This window comes from Styela clava, chromosome 13, assembly GCF_964204865.1.
Source record: "Styela clava chromosome 13, kaStyClav1.hap1.2, whole genome shotgun sequence".
Classification (NCBI taxonomy): Eukaryota; Metazoa; Chordata; class Ascidiacea; order Stolidobranchia; family Styelidae; genus Styela; species Styela clava.
In genome coordinates, this window is record NC_135262.1 from 11,982,203 (window position 1) to 12,003,867 (window position 21,665).

At 34.9% G+C, this 21,665-nt stretch overlaps 2 protein-coding genes across 2 annotated transcripts; both read left to right on the top strand.

Moving 5' to 3' along the window:
• Positions 1-4,793: 4,793 nt before the first annotated feature.
• On the top strand, positions 4,794-6,242 carry LOC144431169 (uncharacterized). Its single transcript, XM_078118983.1, has 3 exons — positions 4,794-5,057; positions 5,320-5,432; positions 5,813-6,242. Exons 1-3 carry the CDS (start codon positions 4,922-4,924, stop codon positions 6,053-6,055), a joined length of 492 nt encoding a protein of 163 aa, XP_077975109.1. The 5' UTR covers positions 4,794-4,921; the 3' UTR covers positions 6,056-6,242.
• Positions 6,243-19,131: 12,889 nt separating this feature from the next.
• On the top strand, positions 19,132-21,399 carry LOC144431376 (uncharacterized). The gene is made up of 4 exons (XM_078119442.1): positions 19,132-19,380; positions 19,562-19,706; positions 19,850-19,962; positions 20,764-21,399. Exons 1-4 carry the CDS (start codon positions 19,132-19,134, stop codon positions 21,004-21,006), a joined length of 750 nt encoding a protein of 249 aa, XP_077975568.1. The 3' UTR covers positions 21,007-21,399.
• Positions 21,400-21,665: the final 266 nt, after the last annotated feature.

Here is a 21,665-nt window from a genome sequence, read left to right on the forward strand (position 1 = left end):
TAAATTAGGTGAACACTAAAAACATATACGTTGAACACTTGAGATTTGGGAAAAAATTATAGAGCATGAACATAGCAGCAATACAATAATAATATAACTTGAATACGTAAGGAAGTAAACCTCTTTTTTCATCTATCCATAGCCATTAAGTAGATGAATTTTTAATTTTAACTAAATGTTGCGAGTGAGTATTCTTTAATATTAGACGGAATTTTTCCCAAAATTAGAATGCCTTAAATCCTTTTTGTAACACTCCTTGTTGCATGACTATGGATGGTTGCAATTTTTGTAAAAAAGTTATGAAATATAGGGGGTAGCATATGATTTTCAAAGCGATACATAAATTTGGCAAAAGCTTTCAGTTGTAAAACTCCACACTGCTTGTATAAGAGTGAGTTATGAACATGCTGTGAATCTGCAGATAGCATGCAGCGAATTGCCTTGTTATGCAGAATTACTAGTGGTTTTAGCCTAGTTTTATTAGTTCCTTCCCAACTTATAATGCCATATTTCAGATGAGAGTATATAAGACTATAGTATACAATTTTTATTGCATCGATACCGAGGATTCTAAGTAATTTATACAATATTCCGAGTGATTGTGAAACTAGAGGCTACCATAGCTTAAAAAACAAAATCCCTGACAAAATTTAAAGATCCACTTTGACCAATTTCGCAGCCAAAGCATTTATATCATGGTATAAATTCACGATGCATCCAAAGTAAACTAGCTGCCGTCGCTATTTCGTGTTTATATAATAAATAGGAACAAAACCAAGGGTGCGACCAAAATACAGACAATTCAAGACATATGTGACATCACAATCATCTGAATGCGATGCAATCTGTGTTGCATAACAAAGCCTGCATGTGACAGAAAAACATCTCTGATAAAATATATTTTGTGGATGCGCAATATCCTAAAACTCCAGGATTTGCAGCAGGGATTCAATGTACTCAAAAATTTCTGACATTTATACACTTTAAAATATTTTTCCCTGACGCAAATTTGACAATCAAAACCTGACGTATGGCAACCCTAAACTAGATATTTATGAATTTTAAGTAGCATAGCATCTAATTATATGGCTATTCTTGTTATCGTTGTCAATGCAGTGAAGATCGGGTTCCTTGTACTGTATAGGCGATATATTCCAGAATGCATTGGCTCGGCTTTTCTTTAAAAGCTATATATATAGAACCATTTAGGTCAGCAATTTTAAGTGCTCAATATCTTGACGAAATTTATTCTGTTCTGAATTTTTCTAAAATATAATAATCAAAGTCTGGGACATTCTCATTAGCCATGAACCATGCCAAATATTGTTTGGCAATAGACAGAAGTGGCAGACAGGAGATTTGGTTCAGTTGATAGACAGTGAAATTTCTGATATAGGCACTATCAGTTGAAAGAACAGGAAACCTCCGTGATGGCCATAATTCCTAAATGGGGTGTGTTAGGAGGAAACAACATAATAACAAGACGATCCATAGTTACAATTCATGTCCCATAAAATAGGCAATTGAATAAACTTATTAATATCTCTGTTTATTAGTGAAATGCACAATACAATATAATTTTGTGACAGTATTATATAATAGTTATGTATGTTCGATAATATCATAAATTTTTCAAATCGTGATATTAAAAACTTTTGTTGAATCTTCGTTTTTTCAACATCCCACATAATTCTAATAACTAACTTTGTCCTATATTTTTTAAATCAGCATGCTCAAATTTTTGTTTGTCATCAAAATCTTCGTTTCTGCTTATTTAAATTGTAAAGTTTCAAAAGTTCAATATATATTTATATGACTACTAAACAATTAAAAGTTCAATCCTTTTAGTTTACTTGCTATAAAAACATAGCCAGAAAATTTGCATCTCCCATTGGAAAATCAGATTTATGATCCAAACCTGTAGCCTAGTGGTTCCGTGTCTTTGAATATGGGGCCCGGAGTATTTTTTCTCCTCGTTTGAATAATTTCAAGATCGAAAACGTTATAGATAGTGACCTGTCCACAGAAATAGTCATGAAATGACGTCTTCAGCATCGCATTCCATCTTGAGGGGAATTTCTTTGTATTCCTTCGTTTTCGAGGATTAAATACAGAAAAATTACTTTGTATTTGGTATAGTTCACTAATAGCGTTTAGTTTATTATTATTATTATATTAAATATTTAAAATGTAGTACCTATATGTTTTTCTACATTACTGAAAACTGAAAACGATAGTTTTAATCATTTTCCAAACTTATGCGATATGATGAGATTGTACCATCATATGACGTTGTATTATTTTTTTAATGACTAGCTTATCACTTAATGGAATATTCATTACTTAGTAAAATTACCAATTATTTCGGCCACCCAAATCCTGAAAGCAAAATGTTTCTATTTTACACACATATAAATTACCCCAAATAATTATTTCTTTTTTATATCCATATGTTGAAAAATGTATTGGATACCACTTTAATATTGACAATTCAACACTCCAGTCAAACACTTAGTTGCTTTGAAGAGAGTCTAGTACTTTTGTACAATACAATTCAGCTGGTCTTTATATTTAAGCTGTTCTGGTAGCATTGGGTTTGTGGTGTTATTCCTACCTATGCTGTACTTAATAGTGCAGCATAATATTTTTCACATGATCTATTGCATAATCATGTCTTACCTGCGTTACATCATCTTTATGTTTACGTCATATGTTCCACGTAATATAAGAAATTACGTTAACGCACGATGGAAACTACCCATATCTTCAATAATCAAAAGAGTAAGCATAAATATAAGCTTTATTTATTTGAAAGCTCGTTTATGCGGTCAATATCTCTATTTCGCCACGTCCATTAATTTTTGGTCAGGTATAAATATGAATTGGATATGAAAATACATTCAAAGCTAAAAAGCTTTTGACTCAGAGAGTTGCAATATTTTTTCGTATGTACCCGTTTCGCACTTTCGTACTTCGTTCGTACTGATTTTGTACACGGAATATTTATGGGGATTTTATGCCAAAAAGCAATGTCAACATTGTGCCACAAAATTTTAAATTTCGTTTTTGCATATGCGATGTCAACATTTAAAAACACCATGAGACTTCTCACATGTTCAATTTCTATTAATCATCCTTTAAATTCCCTCTCTAAATGAAATATTTTATTTAAAAAAATATTGATATATGACAGGATGTTAAGTTATGGAGTTTCCGAGATGATTTATTCTTTAAAAACCCAAGGTCGTTCGTAATATATATACATAAATATAAATATTCAGTCTGTAGAATATAAATATAGATCGTATTGTATATCACCACGCTTCAGTAACCCCAGCACAAAGTTGCGATTCGTGCAAAAATACCAAAATTACGAACGCGTTCAGCCGAGCAATACATAGTTGTAAAATATCCCTAGGCTCTTTATACTCTTCGAATTTCATTATATTCAGTTATTGTAATGCTAAATATTATGCTTCGAAAAATGCTTATTCTAGCAGTTCTGCGTTTCAATAGAAAGACAAGATGAAGATCATGGACGATCAGGATGTTTAGCACTTACAATATTAATTCAACAATAAAATGATAGTGTTTAGTAATCCACGAACAATGACAGTGTTGTGTCATACAATATTGAAATGAGTATAAAATGTACGGAAATTGTTAGATTATGTATCAAGTTTGAGTCGAATTATAAAGATTGTGACAAAACATAGGTTCAAAAAGAATGAATGCCATAATAATAAAAAAATTGTTAGGTGCGCAATTGACAGAAAATGCAATATACTTTCCGCAATTAATGCTTTCATAATACAAAATATATATTTTCAGCGATGACATACATCATAGTGAAATTAGAAAATGAAAATAATATGCGCAGGAATGTCAAAATGTGGAACAAAGTCTGTGCATGTTGCATTGGAAGAGCTTGGTTATATGGTATACGACTTCCCAGACGCATATACTCATTTTGAAAAAGATTATAAAAAGTGCGCAACCGAAGGGTGGAATTCAGAAGACTTTCATTGTATGTACAAAGATATTGATGCAGTGGTGGATAGTCCAACCTATTACTTCTGGGAAGAATTAATGGAAGCTTTTCCGAAAGCCAAGGTGAGTTGTAAATAGAAAATTAACGTTATTCTAGCAAGTTGGTAAGAATATCATCTGAACTATATTGTTGCAAGAGATCAGCAATACGGACATTTTATAATAAAAATAAATTTGGAAATCATTAAATATTTTCTTCCTAAAATTGAGTAATATAATCGAAGCGTGATAAGCTACAACTTGAACCCAACGTCTGCCAAACGTCTGTTCTTTTCAATTTGGCAATATATCAACTAGAACATAGTATTATCAATTCATCAACATGAAATTAGTACCGACAAGAATTGCAACTGGTTTTGACGAAAATATGCATATGGACTTTCCTTAACGCCTCTATGAATTTGCCTATTTAATACAATTTAATATAGCAGTCGAAATGAATCATCCATCATCCATAATTGCTTTGGATAACAAAGGACGACTAACATTTTAGAGTGTCTTCTCAAGCTTGGCAATCTAAGTTGCATATCCAAGGATATGGAAAACTTCAACAAGAGTCGAGGTTTGAAACTTTAGTTCGCAAAGAGGTCTTTAGCTGTTTTAAGTAATAAATAACTGTCGCATGTAAAACTGTCAAATTCGAAATCATACGAGTGGTATTGCTCGAAGAAATACCATAGGCTTTGCTTCGGGTTTGTAAGTACTAAATTGTTGAGGTTGAAAATTGAAGATTTGAACACTTTAACTTAACAAATAGTGTAAAAATTTGTTGCTTCAATAAGAGGAAGCAATTTCAATTCTTCCCATTTTTATTTTTGTACAAAACTATGTGTAAACCAAATTTCAACTAATTTTAATCAAAGTTATATTGATGACAAGAGATGATGATGAAATTTGGTACAAAAGTATTAGAAAACAACTACTTGCTTTCAATGGGTTGCATTCTTACTACTATCAATTTCTTTCGTCAACTTGGAGAAACTTCTTCAATTTTGCAAAACATACGTGTAAGAGCATAAAAGTAGTTGAATGAAATCATCTAGATTAACCAAATGTTGAAAATTGTAATAACAAATTTTGAATCTATATGTTTGCTCAAAACCATAGTTAAGTGCCAGACATTGTCAACATTGGTTGAAAATAATTAGCTAGTTTTTAGCAATAAAACAAACAAATATTATATTTATACCTTGTTCATACCACAAAATTTTAATTTTCATATTGAAATATTGCTCTTCATACTGAATCTCAATGTAGCTTTCGTTGTAGGTATGCTTGCTTTTGGACCGAAATCACCAACCATTTTTGATATTATCTACGGTGCTCCACCGACACTTCCTTACAAGCTGGCCTATAGAAAACATATTGCTCATGTAGTGCACGTGAGTAAAAATGATTGTTTTTAAATTTTATTGGCGAATTTCTGAAAAAAATTGAAACTTTATATGGAATTTCTAAACGATCATGCGAATATGTGTACAAAAATTACGATGATTTCAAAATAAAATGAACCCAACCCAACAAGTGTGAGTAGTAATTATAATTTGATAAGTTGTGACACATCTAAGACATATATACTAGACGAGACCATTTATATTCAAGCAGATAACAACAACAATAACTTATATATGATATTCCACATGCTGTGCTCTAAATTTTAATTCTAGAAGGATAATTTGACCTATTCTGGGCAAATATTATTTTAACTTTGAATATATTAATGCATAATCTTTTTATCATTATATTTTATTATTAAATTTAGAGATGCCCTAAAGATAGACTTCTTATTTACAATTGCAAAAATGAATGGGAGCCTCTGTGTGAATTTCTCGGTAAATCAAAGCCTACTAAAACATTTCCGTGGATAAATAAAAACGGTGAATTAAGTAACATGATATGGAATATGCCAATTATCAAACGAGCTCGAAGGGAAATGTTGACAACTGCAGCTACGCTTCTTGTTGGTTTTACGTTATTTGGAGTGTATTTATCTAAGTTTCGATGAGTAGAGTGTTTCATGAGCTGTATTTTATACATTGCAATACATCAATACTTGAGATGTCTAATTGCTCGCAATTTTAATAAAAGCATGAAAAATATATAAATATAATTTGTTTTTACCAAGTAAACATCTCTGTGAAGTACTTGGTACTGATTTAAAGCTGATGTTCTCTTCTCGTTATTCTGTAGTGAACGCCATATAAAATTTAGAAAACTTGCATTTTAGGCCTGTGGTTTAATAGCTTATAAAGAAGATGGTGCAGACGCTCAAATCCTGAAAAAAATTTCACGCGTTTTTGTTAGCCTGATTCAAAAATAAATGTCAAACTTGGCAAACAAACTTTTTTTTAAAGTTCAGCAAGATGTTGTCCGAGGGTTATAAATAATCAATAAGCAAAGAGTTTAGTCCTTGCTTATGCATTTGTGAAAAAATGCTTGGTAGAAACAGAGGCACCCCACAAGTTTTGGGAATTAGAAGAAAAAAATGGCGTGGACAACTATCACTAAAATGCAAGAGGAAATTTACAATAAAATTATTATAAAATATAAATTGTTGGATTACAATTAAATTTATGAGATTGACATTATACCGGAAACTAAATATAATGTCGACATAATAATAAACAATACTGCACGTATATGCAAGACTGTCTCCAACGCCAAGTATGCAATCTGTATATATTCTGGAGAAACATACCTTTTATGCAATTCGTCCTAGATTAGGAAAGTTTGGGGTACAATAGAACTTTAACAGAAATTCAGTTGTGAATAAAATATAGAAAATTTTCATATTCTTGTACTAGTTATTGAGAAATTTATGGGTTTTGTTTTTGGGTCAGTCACCCTTTATGTTAATTAATAAAATAGACTCACAATCAAACTTCGAAAGTGAATATTGAACGCTCAGATTTATAAAAAGCATTCTTGAGATCAAAAGACATACATAGATTTGAAAATACTAATGGAGAAATCATTCAAAATTAATTGAATATTTTCATCGCGGACTTGAGTGATGGAATAATTAGACAAGTATTGGCAAACTACACCCGACCACCAACGACTGGTATTCGCCCGTTTCTTTAGGACCAGAATATACTTAAGACACGATATAAAATTATGCCTGTGTCAGATAATTTACCATCAATGACCAATGTCATTGTAGAATTATACTCTGCATATTTCGGGTTTTACCCACCAATAAAAATAACCACTACTTAGCAATCTAATATCGGTGAGATTCTTCAGTTGATCCCAAAACAAGATACGTGTTCCTATGGTTTTTATGTCAAGCAACGTGTACAACGCGAAGTAATTCAAATTAAAGTAGTATTATAATACTCATATTCAGCCAATCTTACCAGTATATGTGGGCAAATAATATTGGCATAAACTATAAATAAAATACATATGCACTAAATGAAGTTATATTGAACCAAGTGAAATAAATTTCGCTTACCTCATATATAGTATATGCATATCACTTGGCTATACGCATATCAATTCTATTAGAAATTGTAGTATAGTTTATAAACAGAAAATGATCAAAATGGTTAGTCCAAATCAGTGCTGTGAAGTTGAGAAAATTATACAATTGACTCCGACTTTAAATCCCGAATTAAAAATACGTTAATTTTCCGACCCAGAATACTAAAATGATTTCTAGACTAAATCAAATTTTGATAATGAAATTGTTGAATTATGCAAGTCTTCTTCAGTATTAAAAATCCTAAGTTAACTTAATTATACTTTTTGTAAAAATTTCGACTTTGATTATTACAATTGAAAGTCTGAAATTCTGACTCGACTCAATAAAAATTAAACATTTCGATTCCGGGTTCCGACTCCCGAGAGTTTACGACTCCGGCTCAAATGAAGAAAGTTTAATATCGATTTCGCAATTCTGGCCTCACGCGATAGTTTTAGCTTTCACCACCACCATTTTCCCCCTTCCGGAAACACTACAACAGACAAACAATTAATCAAGCAAACGAAAATTGTAAGCAACAAATATCTTTAATAAAAAAAGTTAACATTTTGAAAGTGTGCCTCACTCAATACCGGAATTGCTTTGATCATTTTCAATTTCATGAACTGAAAAGCATATACTAGTAAATTGGCTTAGCCTGAATTAAATATTTAATCATTCGCAATACATTTTGAAATAATATTCTCGAATATGTAATATCAAAGACGTTCAAATTCGATCATATTCAATAGAGATTCGAACAAGTTTATAGAAATGGTCTTGGTAAATATGCATAATAGATTTGGTAAATGTTGTTTTGATTTATTTTCTATAGGGTCACAAGTTGAGTAAAAATACACATTTTTAAATCAAACTGTTCTGCACTATTGTTAATTTTCAATCAATTCAAATATTAGTGTTTTTTGTTCTGGACAGTATGACAGCAGTCATGAACATGTAATTGCTGAATTAATTGATACCCGTGATTTCAAAGCCATATTTGTCAAACTACAATTTATTAACGGAGCAACATCACCCCTTTTTTCCCAGTCCCCAGCTTATCTTGATTTAGTAATCAGATACTAACGTTTCAAAGCTAGAGCTGTAGAGAGGGCATATTGTACTGTATTTCCATTTCTGGATTTTCCGGTTTACGGATAAATTGGAAATTGGATAAACTGGAAACTGAAATCAAGCTCTGGCTGGGTTAAGTATCCACAGACGTAACATGGATAACATGGATTCGTCGGTGAATCAGTTTATCGACACCATTTCTCAATTTACCCTTCAAAATGACGGTAAAATTTACCGAACATTTCTTATAGTGTAACTTTTTATGTTGTTTACTTCCTGTTACGTAGGGTATGCTCTATTGTAACGAAACAATAAAGTTACACACTACTTGCTGCGATTTCGCAAACTGCAATTTCTTTATAGAATGAACTGATCTGAGTGACCTTGAGTGATGGATTCAGTATTTCAAAAAAATCAGTCAGAGATGAGGAAAAAAGATTGACATTGTCTTTATTCTTTAGGCCTACAGGCTTCCACACTTCTGAAGCATAAAGTACATATTAACGACCACAAAAACGAATTTTATTTGAAGGCAACAACTTGTTTTTGTCTAAGTGCTCCATGTGTTTATTCCCCGATAATTTGGCGCCGTACGAACAAAAATTTTGTAATCCGCTGTCTTAGTATGGGTTCCATTATCTTTGAACCCGCGTACATTTGCACCCGTACATCTGAACCCGTAATTTGAACCCAGAACAATTGCACCTGTATACTATTGCACCTATGGACATTTGCACCTACGGACATTTGAACCCATACGTTTCCACCCATGGATTTTAGCACCCACATATAGATTGAACCCGCGGACATTTGAACCCGTGTACGTTTGCACCCGCGTACATTTGAACCCATGTACATTTGCACCCGCGGACATTTGAACCCGTGTACGTTTGCACCCGCGTACATTTGAACCCATGTACATTTGCACCGCGGACATTTGAACCCGTGTACGTTTGCACCCGCGTACATTTGAACCCATGTACATTTGCACCCGCGGACATTTGAACCCGTGTACGTTTGCACCCGCGTACATTTGAACCCATGTACATTTGCACCTGCGGACATTTGAACCCATGTACATTTGAACCCACGAACATTTGCACCCTGGACATTTGCACCCGCGGACATTTGAACCCATGTACATTTGAACCCACGAACATTTGCACCCGCGGACATTTGAACCCATGTATATTTCCACCCACAGACATTTGAACCCAGGTATATTTGAACCTGCGTACATTTGAACCCACGGACATTTGAACCCGCGTATATTTGAACCAACGTATATTATATTTGAACTCGCGTACATTTGAACCCACGCACATTTTCACAAAAAATGTTTGCCCCAACAGCAAATTCCAGTCGCAAATAATTTTCATGTTACAGGCGCAAGCTCAATATTCTAAATTTCAACACTGTTTCATTTGTAGTTAGTTTTGGTGTATATGCATTTACCCGCTTCTACGAAGCTAACGTTATATCTACATTCGTTGTTGTACGGGGTACCCAGCGTAAGATGAGAACGTACAATCCTATAGTTATACATAGAAATTTGGTGCAGAAGTTTGGAACACTAAAATCGGTACGTGTGCTTGGTTCTGGGGATTTGAAAATTGAATGTTCAAACGAAAAGCAAGTTAAACTATTGTTGGAATGTGATGATATCGGCGGTAGCACAACCAACATTCCAGTGAAGACCGAATTGTTTGTAAACAATGATCAAAATACTAGAGTAGTAATTAGCGATGTGCCAACTGACATGGCCGATAATGAATTGTTGGACGCATTATCTGGACAACGTGTTGTCTTTGTAAAAAGGCTTAATAGAAAAATCGAAGGCAAGTTTGTGCAGAGTAAATCAGTTCTATTTTGTTTTAACACATGCATTGTACCATCAATCGTGACTATCGGCTATATGCGATTCAGGACCAGAGTGTATAACCCTCCACCGATTCGTTGTTTTAATTGCAATAGATTTGGCCATGTAGCTAAAAATTGTCGATGTAAAGTTCGCTGTGCCAAGTGCGGTAGAAACCACGAATATAATAAATGTGATTCCGAAACTACAAGATGTTGTAATTGTGGACAAGAACACAGCGCCGCATATGGTGGCTGCGAAGTATATAAACGGGAACGGTTGATTCAAAAAACAATGGCGAGTACTAGACCACCGTATGAGGAGGCAAAGAACCACATTAAGCAAACTATTTCAGAAACTGCGCAATTTTCGGCAAATGATTTTCCGGCTCTTCCCAGTAAAGTTCCTTTTCAAGGAAGTACACCTGTCCTTATGATTAGAAAGTCGAAAGATATATTGTCATCAGACAAGTCATCTCAACAAGCGCCTATTATAGGCCAATATAGTCGCCCCAATCTCTGGACCCAATACATTTTTTCGCATTTATCGCAGAAGTCATAAAAAATACGCTAGAGGTTTCTCAAAGTGGAAAAGAATGTGATGTTTACGCTATTGTCTCGATGTCCGCTGGCGCTCAATTTGGATTCGATGTCGACGCTGGCAACCTTAATAATGCAATAAAACAACATTCAACCAAAAAGTAAAATTAACTATCATCCAATGGAATTGCCGTAGTATATACCGGAAACTAGGTGAATTGAAAAACTTTATTAGTGCTTCACACCCGAAACCTGACGTAATAGCCATCCAAGAAAGCAATCTCACACCAAAGTATAATCCTAGCATACCAGGGTATACCCTAGTACGCAAAGATAGATTGATTAGTAAAGGTGGTGGCATCTTATTTGTTATAAAAAATAATATATCTTTTGTTGAAATACCTTTACAACTTTTAAATGGCGCAGAAGCTCAAAGTGTTAGTTTGGGAAATCTTAAGATAGTCAATGTATACGTCCCACCTGATGTTAGAATTTCTCAATATGCCTTCGAACGATTTTTTGATCAATTTTCACGACAAACAGTCTTTTGTGGGGATTTTAATTCACATCATTTCTTGTGGGGTAGCCCAACAAACAATCAACGAGGACTAGCTCTTGCTGGAGCTATTGACAGCACAGATTTAGTAGTACTTAACACCTCTGTTCCCACTAGGATAAATTTATCCCATAACAGAGTAAATAATTGGTCGGTATTGGATTTAACAATAGCATCTCCTGATGTTGCCCATAGATGTAATACAATTGTGACCAACGAGTTACTGGGAAGTGATCACGTAATGGTTAAAACTTATTTTAACGTAACACAAGTCGGTGACACAAGTAATTACATGGAATCATGGCGACTCGATAAAGCAAATTGGGATAAGTTCTCGGAATTATGTAAAACGCGCATCAGTGAGAATATAGTCACAAGCGATATAAATGAATTCAATGATTTTCTTACAAATGCGATTATCTCAGCAGCAAATGAATCAATACCACGAACAAAATCCTACACAAAAAATGGCATCCCATGGTGGAATGCTGATTGCGACAAAGCCATACGGCTAAGAAAAGCGGCGTTCCTTAAAATGAAAAGGTCGATGTCCATCGAAAATGTGATAATGTATAAAAAACGTAGATCTGAAGCAAGAAGAATAATATTGAAGGCTAAAAGGCAGAGTTGGCATGATTACTGTAGCTCACTGGACAAGAATGAAAAACTCAGCAACGTATGGAAAATGGTTAGGCGCTTCACTAAAAGCAAGGTATACGAACAAATCCCCGGCCTTAAACACAATGGTATAACAGCAATCGAAGATTCCGAAAAAGCTGAGCTTCTGGCGAGTTCGTTCTCGGCGGTCAGTAGCAATGAAAACTACACTCCGAAATTTCTTCAAAGAAAGATCGCATTCGAATCCTCACATGACGTAACAATCTTCAAGGCTAATCACAAATTGGATAAAAATATCACAATGAAAGAACTCAATCAAGTTTTAAAACCAAGAAAAAGCACTGCTCCAGGACTAGACAAGATTTGCTACGCGATGCTTATAAAATTGCCCGCAGAATGTAAAGACATATTACTCAAATTGTTCAATTTGATTTTGAACAAAGGGAGTATTCCAGATACCTGGAAACGCTCTGTTGTAGTTCCGTTTCTTAAATCCAATAAACAAAAAGACCAACCATCTTCATATAGGCCTATATCTTTAACTAGCAATTTATGTAAGGTCTTGGAAAGAATTATAGTTCGCAGACTGAAGTGGTTTGTTGAAAAAAAATGGCATATTATGTAGAGAACAGAGCGGTTTTAGGTGGAGGAGATCTACAACTGATGCATATCTAAAATTACACGATGACATATATAAAGCTTTACCAAGTAAAAGATCTGTACTTGGCATTTTCTTGGACATGGAAAAAACGTATGACATGGTATGGAAAGGAGGACTTTTATACAAACTATATAACATTGGTGTCACCGGGAAAATTTGGATTTTTGTTGCATCTTTTCTGACAAATCGTTCATTTCAGGTTAGAGTAGGCAGTCGTCTTTCAAGTATATTCTCATTGGAAAACGGAATTCCTCAAGGGAGCGTAATCAGTCCACTGCTATTCAATATAATGATAAACGATATGCCTAGTACTATTTCATCAGATAATGTTGGATTGTTTGCAGACGATAGCGCTCTATGGCACATTGGTCTCAATATTGAAGATTTAATCATTTCCTCTCAGAACTCGTTGGATTGCATTCAGTCCTGGTGCAATCAATGGGGTTTTAAGATCTCGGTCACAAAATCAATAGTTGTACTCTTCACCCGAAAGAGAAAATTACCACCAATACAACTACACATAAACGGTGTAATACTCCCAGTCAGGAATGAAGTAAGATACCTCGGAGTCTATTTCGATAGGCGCTTAAATTATAAGAGACATATCGAATATGTTGTACAAAAATGTAGTAAACGGATTAATCTGCTGCGTTTGCTTATTGGAACTAGCTGGGGAGCTAACAAATCACCCCTTTTGTCATTGTACAGATCCCTAGTTCGACCCATTATTGAATATGGTATGGAAGCCTATTTTTCAGCATCAATAAATGCCATAAGAAAAATCGAAATTATCCAATCTCAATGTCTACGCATCGCTGCAGGTGGCATGATGAGTACGCCTAAAATTGCTTTACAAGTTTGTTGTAATGAGATGCCATTGAGTATACGACGACTACAATTATGCCTCTTATATAAGGCTAAACTGCTAACATTTGTTGACCATCCTTGCCACGAAGTCATCGAACACTCATGGCATGAAATATTTCCCAACTCTCCAGCATTTCGTACATTTGGTATGATTGCAAGGACTTTCGATATTGACAAATTGGATATTAGTATTATTAAAGCCGAAGAAATTCCCCCATGGTATTTGGACGAAATTAATATCGACGATGCATTATCGAATATACTTTTTCCTTGGTATACGCCCGACCAAACAAAAGCTATAAGTTTGGAATATATAAATGAATCCTATCAATCACACGTGCATATCTATATCGATGGGTCAAAAATTGATGACAAATGCGGTGCTGCGGTTTATGTTCCATATAATAATTCTCGTATGTGTTTTAGGCTAGACAAAGACTGTTCCTCGTTTGATTGCGAAGTTTTTGTAATATATAGTGCCCTTACATGGTCAAAAAATAACTATAAAAGGAATATACTTGTCATATCGGATTGTATGTCTGCTATACACGCTATAAATAATAACTCGGATCAAATTAGTAATATATCTTCAAATATTCAGACTTGTCTTTTTGAGTTACAGGAACAAGGATGCAAAATCACACTAATATGGGCTCCAGGGCATGTTGGCATTCCGGGTAACGAAGTCGCCGACAAAATAGCAAAGGTATCAGCGGCGAAAGTCGATGTGGACAAAAGATTATCCCAATCACAAAACAAAGTCAAATCACAAATTCGACAATTCTGCGCTAATAAATGGGATCAACATTTTATACAAAGTGACCAAGCGTTTCATAACACGACAATTTTCCCCTCAATTGAAGACAGCATCAAAAATTCCACTTGGTCACCACGAATAATGGACAAAATTTTATTTCGACTTCAGACGGGACATTGCCGTTTAAATGGGCACCTCCATAAAATAGGATGCCATAATAATGGACTTTGCGATTTCTGTAATGATCCAGAGACAGTAGAACATTTTCTAATGAACTGTCGTGCATATAGAAATGAAAGACGCATACTAAAGATGAAATGCCGCGATTATGGCATTGAATTTCAACTCAAAGCTATCTTACGCGACCCTAGCATTTTCCCTGCTCTTGTTGATTTTGTGAAATCTACCAAGAGAGTACTATAGGCATATACAAAATTTTGATTTAAATTGTCTGGCGCAAAAGACTCAAATTGTTTAAAGCGCCATATATTACCATACCACACACACACACGAAGCAAGCATTTTTGAGTGTCATTGTAGTCCCTAGTCCGAGGGATAAACGTCTCTTAACGATATAAACAACATTGTTCTGCCAAGGTCTTTTTTCTTTTGCTGTTTTTTTTACATTGATATTTGTAAATCCTTATCTCCTTCGTTAGCCGCGATCTCCAAAACAGACGATGACCTAGAAAGCGGTATTTCGTTGAAATACCTGAAACAAGGGCTAATACGGAACAAATATCTCACAGACCAATGAAGTCTTAAATGCGGGTCTTACTAAAACTAGCTTTACAGTAATATTTTTAGTGGTCAACTCCTATAAATTTGTTCTGAAATTATTGCACCGAAAACGCCTACTATGATATCCCGCCTAGCATGAGATTTGGGAGCTCTGTGGCCACTTCATGTTTTCTTGCTAGCATGTTTACAAAATTGTTATATGTATGCATACACGACCACGCTTTACTGTTGAAAATGAGTGTTGTCTCAAATCAGGTTTTGCCAATTTTCCTAAAATCAATCTATATATTGAATACTATTGTCTGTATATAAATAAATAAACGCACAGATTCGTCGTTTCTAAGAAAATATGAAATTAAGATAATGAAACTATGTCATTTTTGTAACAACATGTTCATAGCCAAATGCCAGTTTTATTGAAGTATTAGTTCATTAGAATGTCAGAACAAAACTATACATAGAAATCGTAAGTCATGTAAATATGTTGAATATTCGAAAGTGAAGAAGTTTTAAAATCATTATCGTGGCCAAAAATGGTTTTTGCTGTTTACACTATTTAGAGTAAATCGAACATATTCAGCTAATATGGTCTGTTAAATATGATATTGCAATTTACAAACGACGTCATAGGTTACGGATTACATTTATTTTAATATCTCAATAAAGTTATCACTCACAAATTTGTGTCGAATGGGCGATCAATTTTGAGATAGAGTAGCTATGGACGTTTTACAAAATAGGAATTTATCAATTATGATACAATAGTTAAACAACAAATCAAAATAATGACGATAAACGAAATTTTACGATATCACGATCAAAGTCAAATAGGCTGCATTTGAGCTATTGAGTGGAGATACCTCAGCTTGTCGGTTTCAGTTCCATATGAAAAAACTTTAACTGACAACCTAACAGCAAGTTGTACATACTTTGATCTTTGGTGGGCCGTAACTCCTACATGAGCATTTGCCGCAGTCAGTTTGTAGACCGCAATGTCTTTTCGTAGGCCATTCAGCAAACCCCATATACTCGGATGTTTGCATCGGAACATTCCTTGTAAGGCGTTGTGAAATCCTCATACAGCGTTTGTTGTTCTTGGGGCCGAAGGCATCATTTCAATCTCTTTGGCATAGTTCCACAACCGAGGGGGAAATCTTGCTTCTCTTGGACGTGAACCCACTTGAGGTCCACGAATGTAGGTAGATTCAAAATATTGCAAAAGTTGATTGCATTCGGGCGAATCTTCGAAGGTGTCGCAAAGCAAGGTGAAGACCTCGGCAACCTCGTTAATGGGAACAAAAGCCAGAGCTGCCAAACTCCTAATTTTCAGATTGAAAGAGGGTAAACATTCAAACTTCTCTTTCAATCCGATAGAACCAACTTTTTGAATTTTAGCTTGTGACAGGTGAAAATAACATCCTTTAATATCGGCCAGAGGAAATTGTGCATGGAATGCATTGATAGCTGCTATTTCAAAATCAACAATGATTTTGGTAGGGTTAGCATTTGGGAAAATGATTTTCAACACTTCCCACATCTGAACGTATGTTTCTTGTCGCTTGTCTCGTAGGAAAAATACGCATGGTGGATAGGATGCGCCCACTTTACAGTGAATTGTATACAACTGGAAGAAAATACCGGGCACCACATCAAATGTACCGTCGCCAAGATATGTGACACTATCTAGATGTGCAAGTAGTGATCGATCTCCAATGGCCATTATCCGATGACGATCCTCCGGGCCAGTGTCATGCAAAATGATATCTAAATATTCGCTCGGAATATCAAAGCTTGCACTTGTAGGATTCGTACGTGAACAATTTTTCTGTCGCCTTACTCTGCGTATATTGGCCTCCAGAGTCGACTTGCCTGGCAAGCGCATTAGTACATCTCTTGATCTATTATTCAATACTTCACCTAAAATATATCTTGTCGATGTATTTGATGATGTTGATGCTGCTTCTTTTAATGTTGCACGGATGATCCCAACTTCAGTCTTAATGCTGTCGCCAGAATGACTGTGATATCCTAGTTCTTTTATTACATTTTCACCGATCGTAACAACAGTCGATTTACATCGAAATTTCCTAAACTGACGGCAGCGCCAATGAGTAGCATCTGAAACCCGATCCTTTCGCTTACAATATTCGTGGCCTTTGTAAATCAGTAAGTCGTTTCCTCTTGTGGTCTTGGAAAATGTAGACGCCATGTTTCAAACTTATTTTCGCAAAGGGACTTGTCATCTTCGCTGCTGCAACGTCCTGAAGAAACAGTTTGGAATTGTCTGCGAGGGAAAAAGGGCATTGATGCGAGGAAAAACTTTGCGCGGGATCGAACTATCTGCGAGGGAAAAAGGGCATTGATGCGAGGAAAAACTTTGCGCGGGATCGAACTAACACATCAGTTAAAATCCTTGCTCGCGCTCTTCAAGAGTCGTCGACCGTTCAAAGCACAAATCATACTCCCCAATTTTGGGTCGCATTCTACAGCGGAACATTTTGTCCATTGAGTCTTATGATATCGACAACTGCGATGACAATGACAGACGGAGTATAATATAAATATATAATATAATTTAAATATTTAGAAAATGGTGACCGTACATTTGAACCCACGTACATTTGAACCCATGTGTATATCCACGGGTTTAATCTATATGCGGGTGCTAAAACCCATGGGTTAGGGCTAGTATGGGTTCAACTATCCGAGAAACAAAAAAAATATCATAGGTGCAATAGCATACAGGTGCAATTGTCATGGGTTCAAATGTACAGCCTTCGAGTATATAGTCGAGAATTCCATGGTAATATTGATTGTTTTCGCAACGTATGCATTTGGAGAAAGAATCCTAAGTGTACCTTCCAATCCTATATACCAGGGCTACTCAACTATTTTCACCAAAGCTCCGTTTACGAAACTTCAAAATTACTGGGGTCCGGACATTACAGAAAATTTATTTCATCAAATAAGCGAAACTTCAAATTCAATATTGAATTAAATACAAGAGCAATGAATGGCTCGCAAATATGGACACACATGTCGCACATCGGTACCAGTACGACAAACTGTACAGCTGTGTATTTAAATTGTATCAAAATCATTTAAAACTATAAAACGATGCTTATGCTGCTAAAATAAACAAGCAAACGCGGTCCAAATTTTATGGTCGAAAGGTCCGGATTCGGACCGCGGTCCGCCAGTTGAGTAGCCCTGCTATATACTATAGTATATAGCATGGAAGGATAAGGGTGTATATGTAAAGACGCTGATATCCGTAAATGCAAATGCCCATGGGTGTAGATGTTCATGGGTGCAAATGTCTGTGGGTACAATTGTACGCGGGTGTAAAAGTACGCGGGTGTAAATGTATGTAGGTTCAAATGTCCGCGGGTGCAAATGTACATGGGTTCAAATGTCCGCGGGTGCAAATGTTCGTGGGTTCAAATGTACATGGGTTCAAATGTCCGCGGGTGCAAATGTACATGGGTTCAAATGTACGCGGGTGCAAACGTACACGGATTCAAATGTCCGCGGGTGAAAATGTCCATAGGTGCAATAGTATACAGGTGCAATTGTCCGGGGTTCAAATTACGGGTTCAGATGTACGGGTTCAAATGTACGTAGGTTCAAATGTGCTGTCACCCTTAGTATGTATTCAGAACTATGCAAATATATGATATAAATTGTACACTTCATTGCAGGACTACTCGGTATATTTAGTCTTTGTTCAGTGATTCATCCGGGACATTAGTGGATGTACACTGCACAGATGTATATATATACGACAACAAATGTAACAAAGGCTTGAATTTGACATATGGACGAAAATTGATATTTTGCAGTATCTATTTTGTAAATCGCAGCCTATTAAATGATTTAGAAGTAATACGACTCGTACATTTTGGAAATTTACTTCCGAATTGATAGATAGACAAGTCTCAGATATGAAGGTGATATGTGCAGGAATGTCTAAATGCGAAACAAAGTCTATGCATTCTGCATTGGAAGAACTGGGGTATACAGTATGCGACTATATCGACGTGTTTGTTCACTTGGAGAAGAATTACATGAAATTCACTATCGAAGGTTGGAATTCTGAATTTCTATCAATTTATAAAGATTACGATGCGTGTGTTGCCAGTCCGGCATATTATTTTTGGGAGGAATTGGTGGAGGTGTTCCCAGAAGCAAAGGTTAGAAATCATACATTCATTCTAAAATTGTAAACATGGAAACGTTAATTAAGTGGCTTATCACTCTCATCATCAGCATATAAAATTCAGCATATAATTCTACATCAATATTAAAACTTTGGTTTTACTTCTACTATATAGCTAAAACAACTTTATTTCATTCAGTTTTTTGTTTTCCTAGGTTATATTGATGGTGAGAGACAATGATGAAATTTGGTACAAAAGTATGAAGAAACAAATGATTGCGAGCGGTAGATTGCGTCGTTTCTACTATTCCCTTTTGTCGTCAACCTGGAGAAAATTTGCTGCATATTTGAATAATCCATGTGAGATTTAAAGTTAGGATATTAAGTACTATACCGAGATAAACATATTGAAATTTGAACAAAAGTCGTTATTCCACACGTTGGAGAACGAGTGATATTGATAGTTCTATAATCTGATTGTATATGAATTTATACATTTGCAGGTTATCTTGCGTTTGGGCATAAAACAACCGGTATGTTCAATTTCACCTTGATCGATACACCAGTACTGCCTTTCAAGTTAGTTTATAGAAAACATATTGCTCATGTCATTCATGTAAGTAAAATAGTTTCTTTATCAAGTACATTACAGAAAATTATATACCTTCGGAATATACAATTGTTTCAAACGGACTCGACGTGTTTGGTATCGTGCCATACATATACAGTCAACCAAGTATACAAATACATCCATTTGGGTGATGTACAAATACTGCCAATTCACAAGCATATTTCCCGTGTTAAGAACGATCAGCTGTTGTAAGGCATTATGACTTCATAGATTGCAATTTAGTGACATTCCTAACGGCTTACAATTACATTGAAACAATATAAATATAACAATATAGACTCTCGGATTTGAATGTTAATTTACGGAACCCCTGTACAGTCTTGGTGCAACAGGTTGAAAACCACTCGTCTAAACAAAAATCTCGTGTTGGAACAATCTGTATCACATAATCATAGTTTTGAGTCACTTTGCCAGGATTAGAATATATATAATGCTCAAAATACATTTGTCAATATTAAAATGTTTTGGAGTTATATATTAACACAGCTTTTATGTATCGTTATGGCAACATCATTTTGAGGATTACCGCTGAATGATGCTTAAAATCATAATAATGTTTTACATCTACTACACTTATCGTAAGCAACTTTGATCAATAGCAGTGTTGGAATTTCTGTAAGCATTCATAACGCACTAATTATATCAGGTGTTGTGGGGCAATATGACTTCCCAGATTGCGACTTCCTATATATTCGTCCATTCGCCACGAGCAGCGCACGAGTAACGACCATAAGCAGTATCAGTTATATTTTCATCTGAATATTACTATTTATGCTTTTATTCTAGCATTGTCCAAAAAATCGACTTCTAATAATCCAATGCAAAAGTGATTGGAAACCGTTATGTGAATTTCTTGGTAAACCCATACCAACAAAACCATATCCATGGATAAACAAGGATGGTGAACTAGCGAATATGCTGTGGGAAATGCCTATTTTCAAGCAAGCTCAAAGAGAAATGTTAACAAATGTCACTATATTATTAGCTGGCATTCTGTGCTTGGGAATATATGTAGCAAAGATGAAATGAATGATATGTTTCATTTTTGATATTGTTTTTATTTGTTGGCGTGTTTAGTTTATCTAGTTTGAATTATTCGCCAGAAAATTGTCTGTATTGAAAGAAGTCATATTTGTAGTGGATTAAAATTCCCTTTCAATACAGTATCTCGGAAATGCAGAAAACATAATTCAGAATAACTTTAAATGATTAGATTAGTTCATTTCGAATTAATTCACATTAGAAATTTCTACAGTGGTACATTATCTTTCCGCATTTTTATATTGTAGTACATTGATTGTTTTATAATATACAATACCAAAACATTGTAAAATAGACAAACATTTTTATCTGAATTTAGTTCTCATATTGTCTAATTTGTCGGATGTAATCGTTTACCTACATTTTGTACTGTTTATTTGCATTTGCGTATGATCAATAAACGTAATTAAGAAGTTAAGAACCTTTGTTCCCAGAATGGATATCAGATCTAGTATTAGAAATCTGATAATCATTATGTACTTCAACAACACTTTCGATGCGATATTTCGAAATAACGAAAATTCTTAAAGTTTGTGAGTGGATATGATATTATTCACGATAGTTTCTGTTCTTTTCAGACAAAACTGTCACACCCTTGCAGTAATATTATATTGATATAATATAAGGGTTAATTGTATAAAACATAA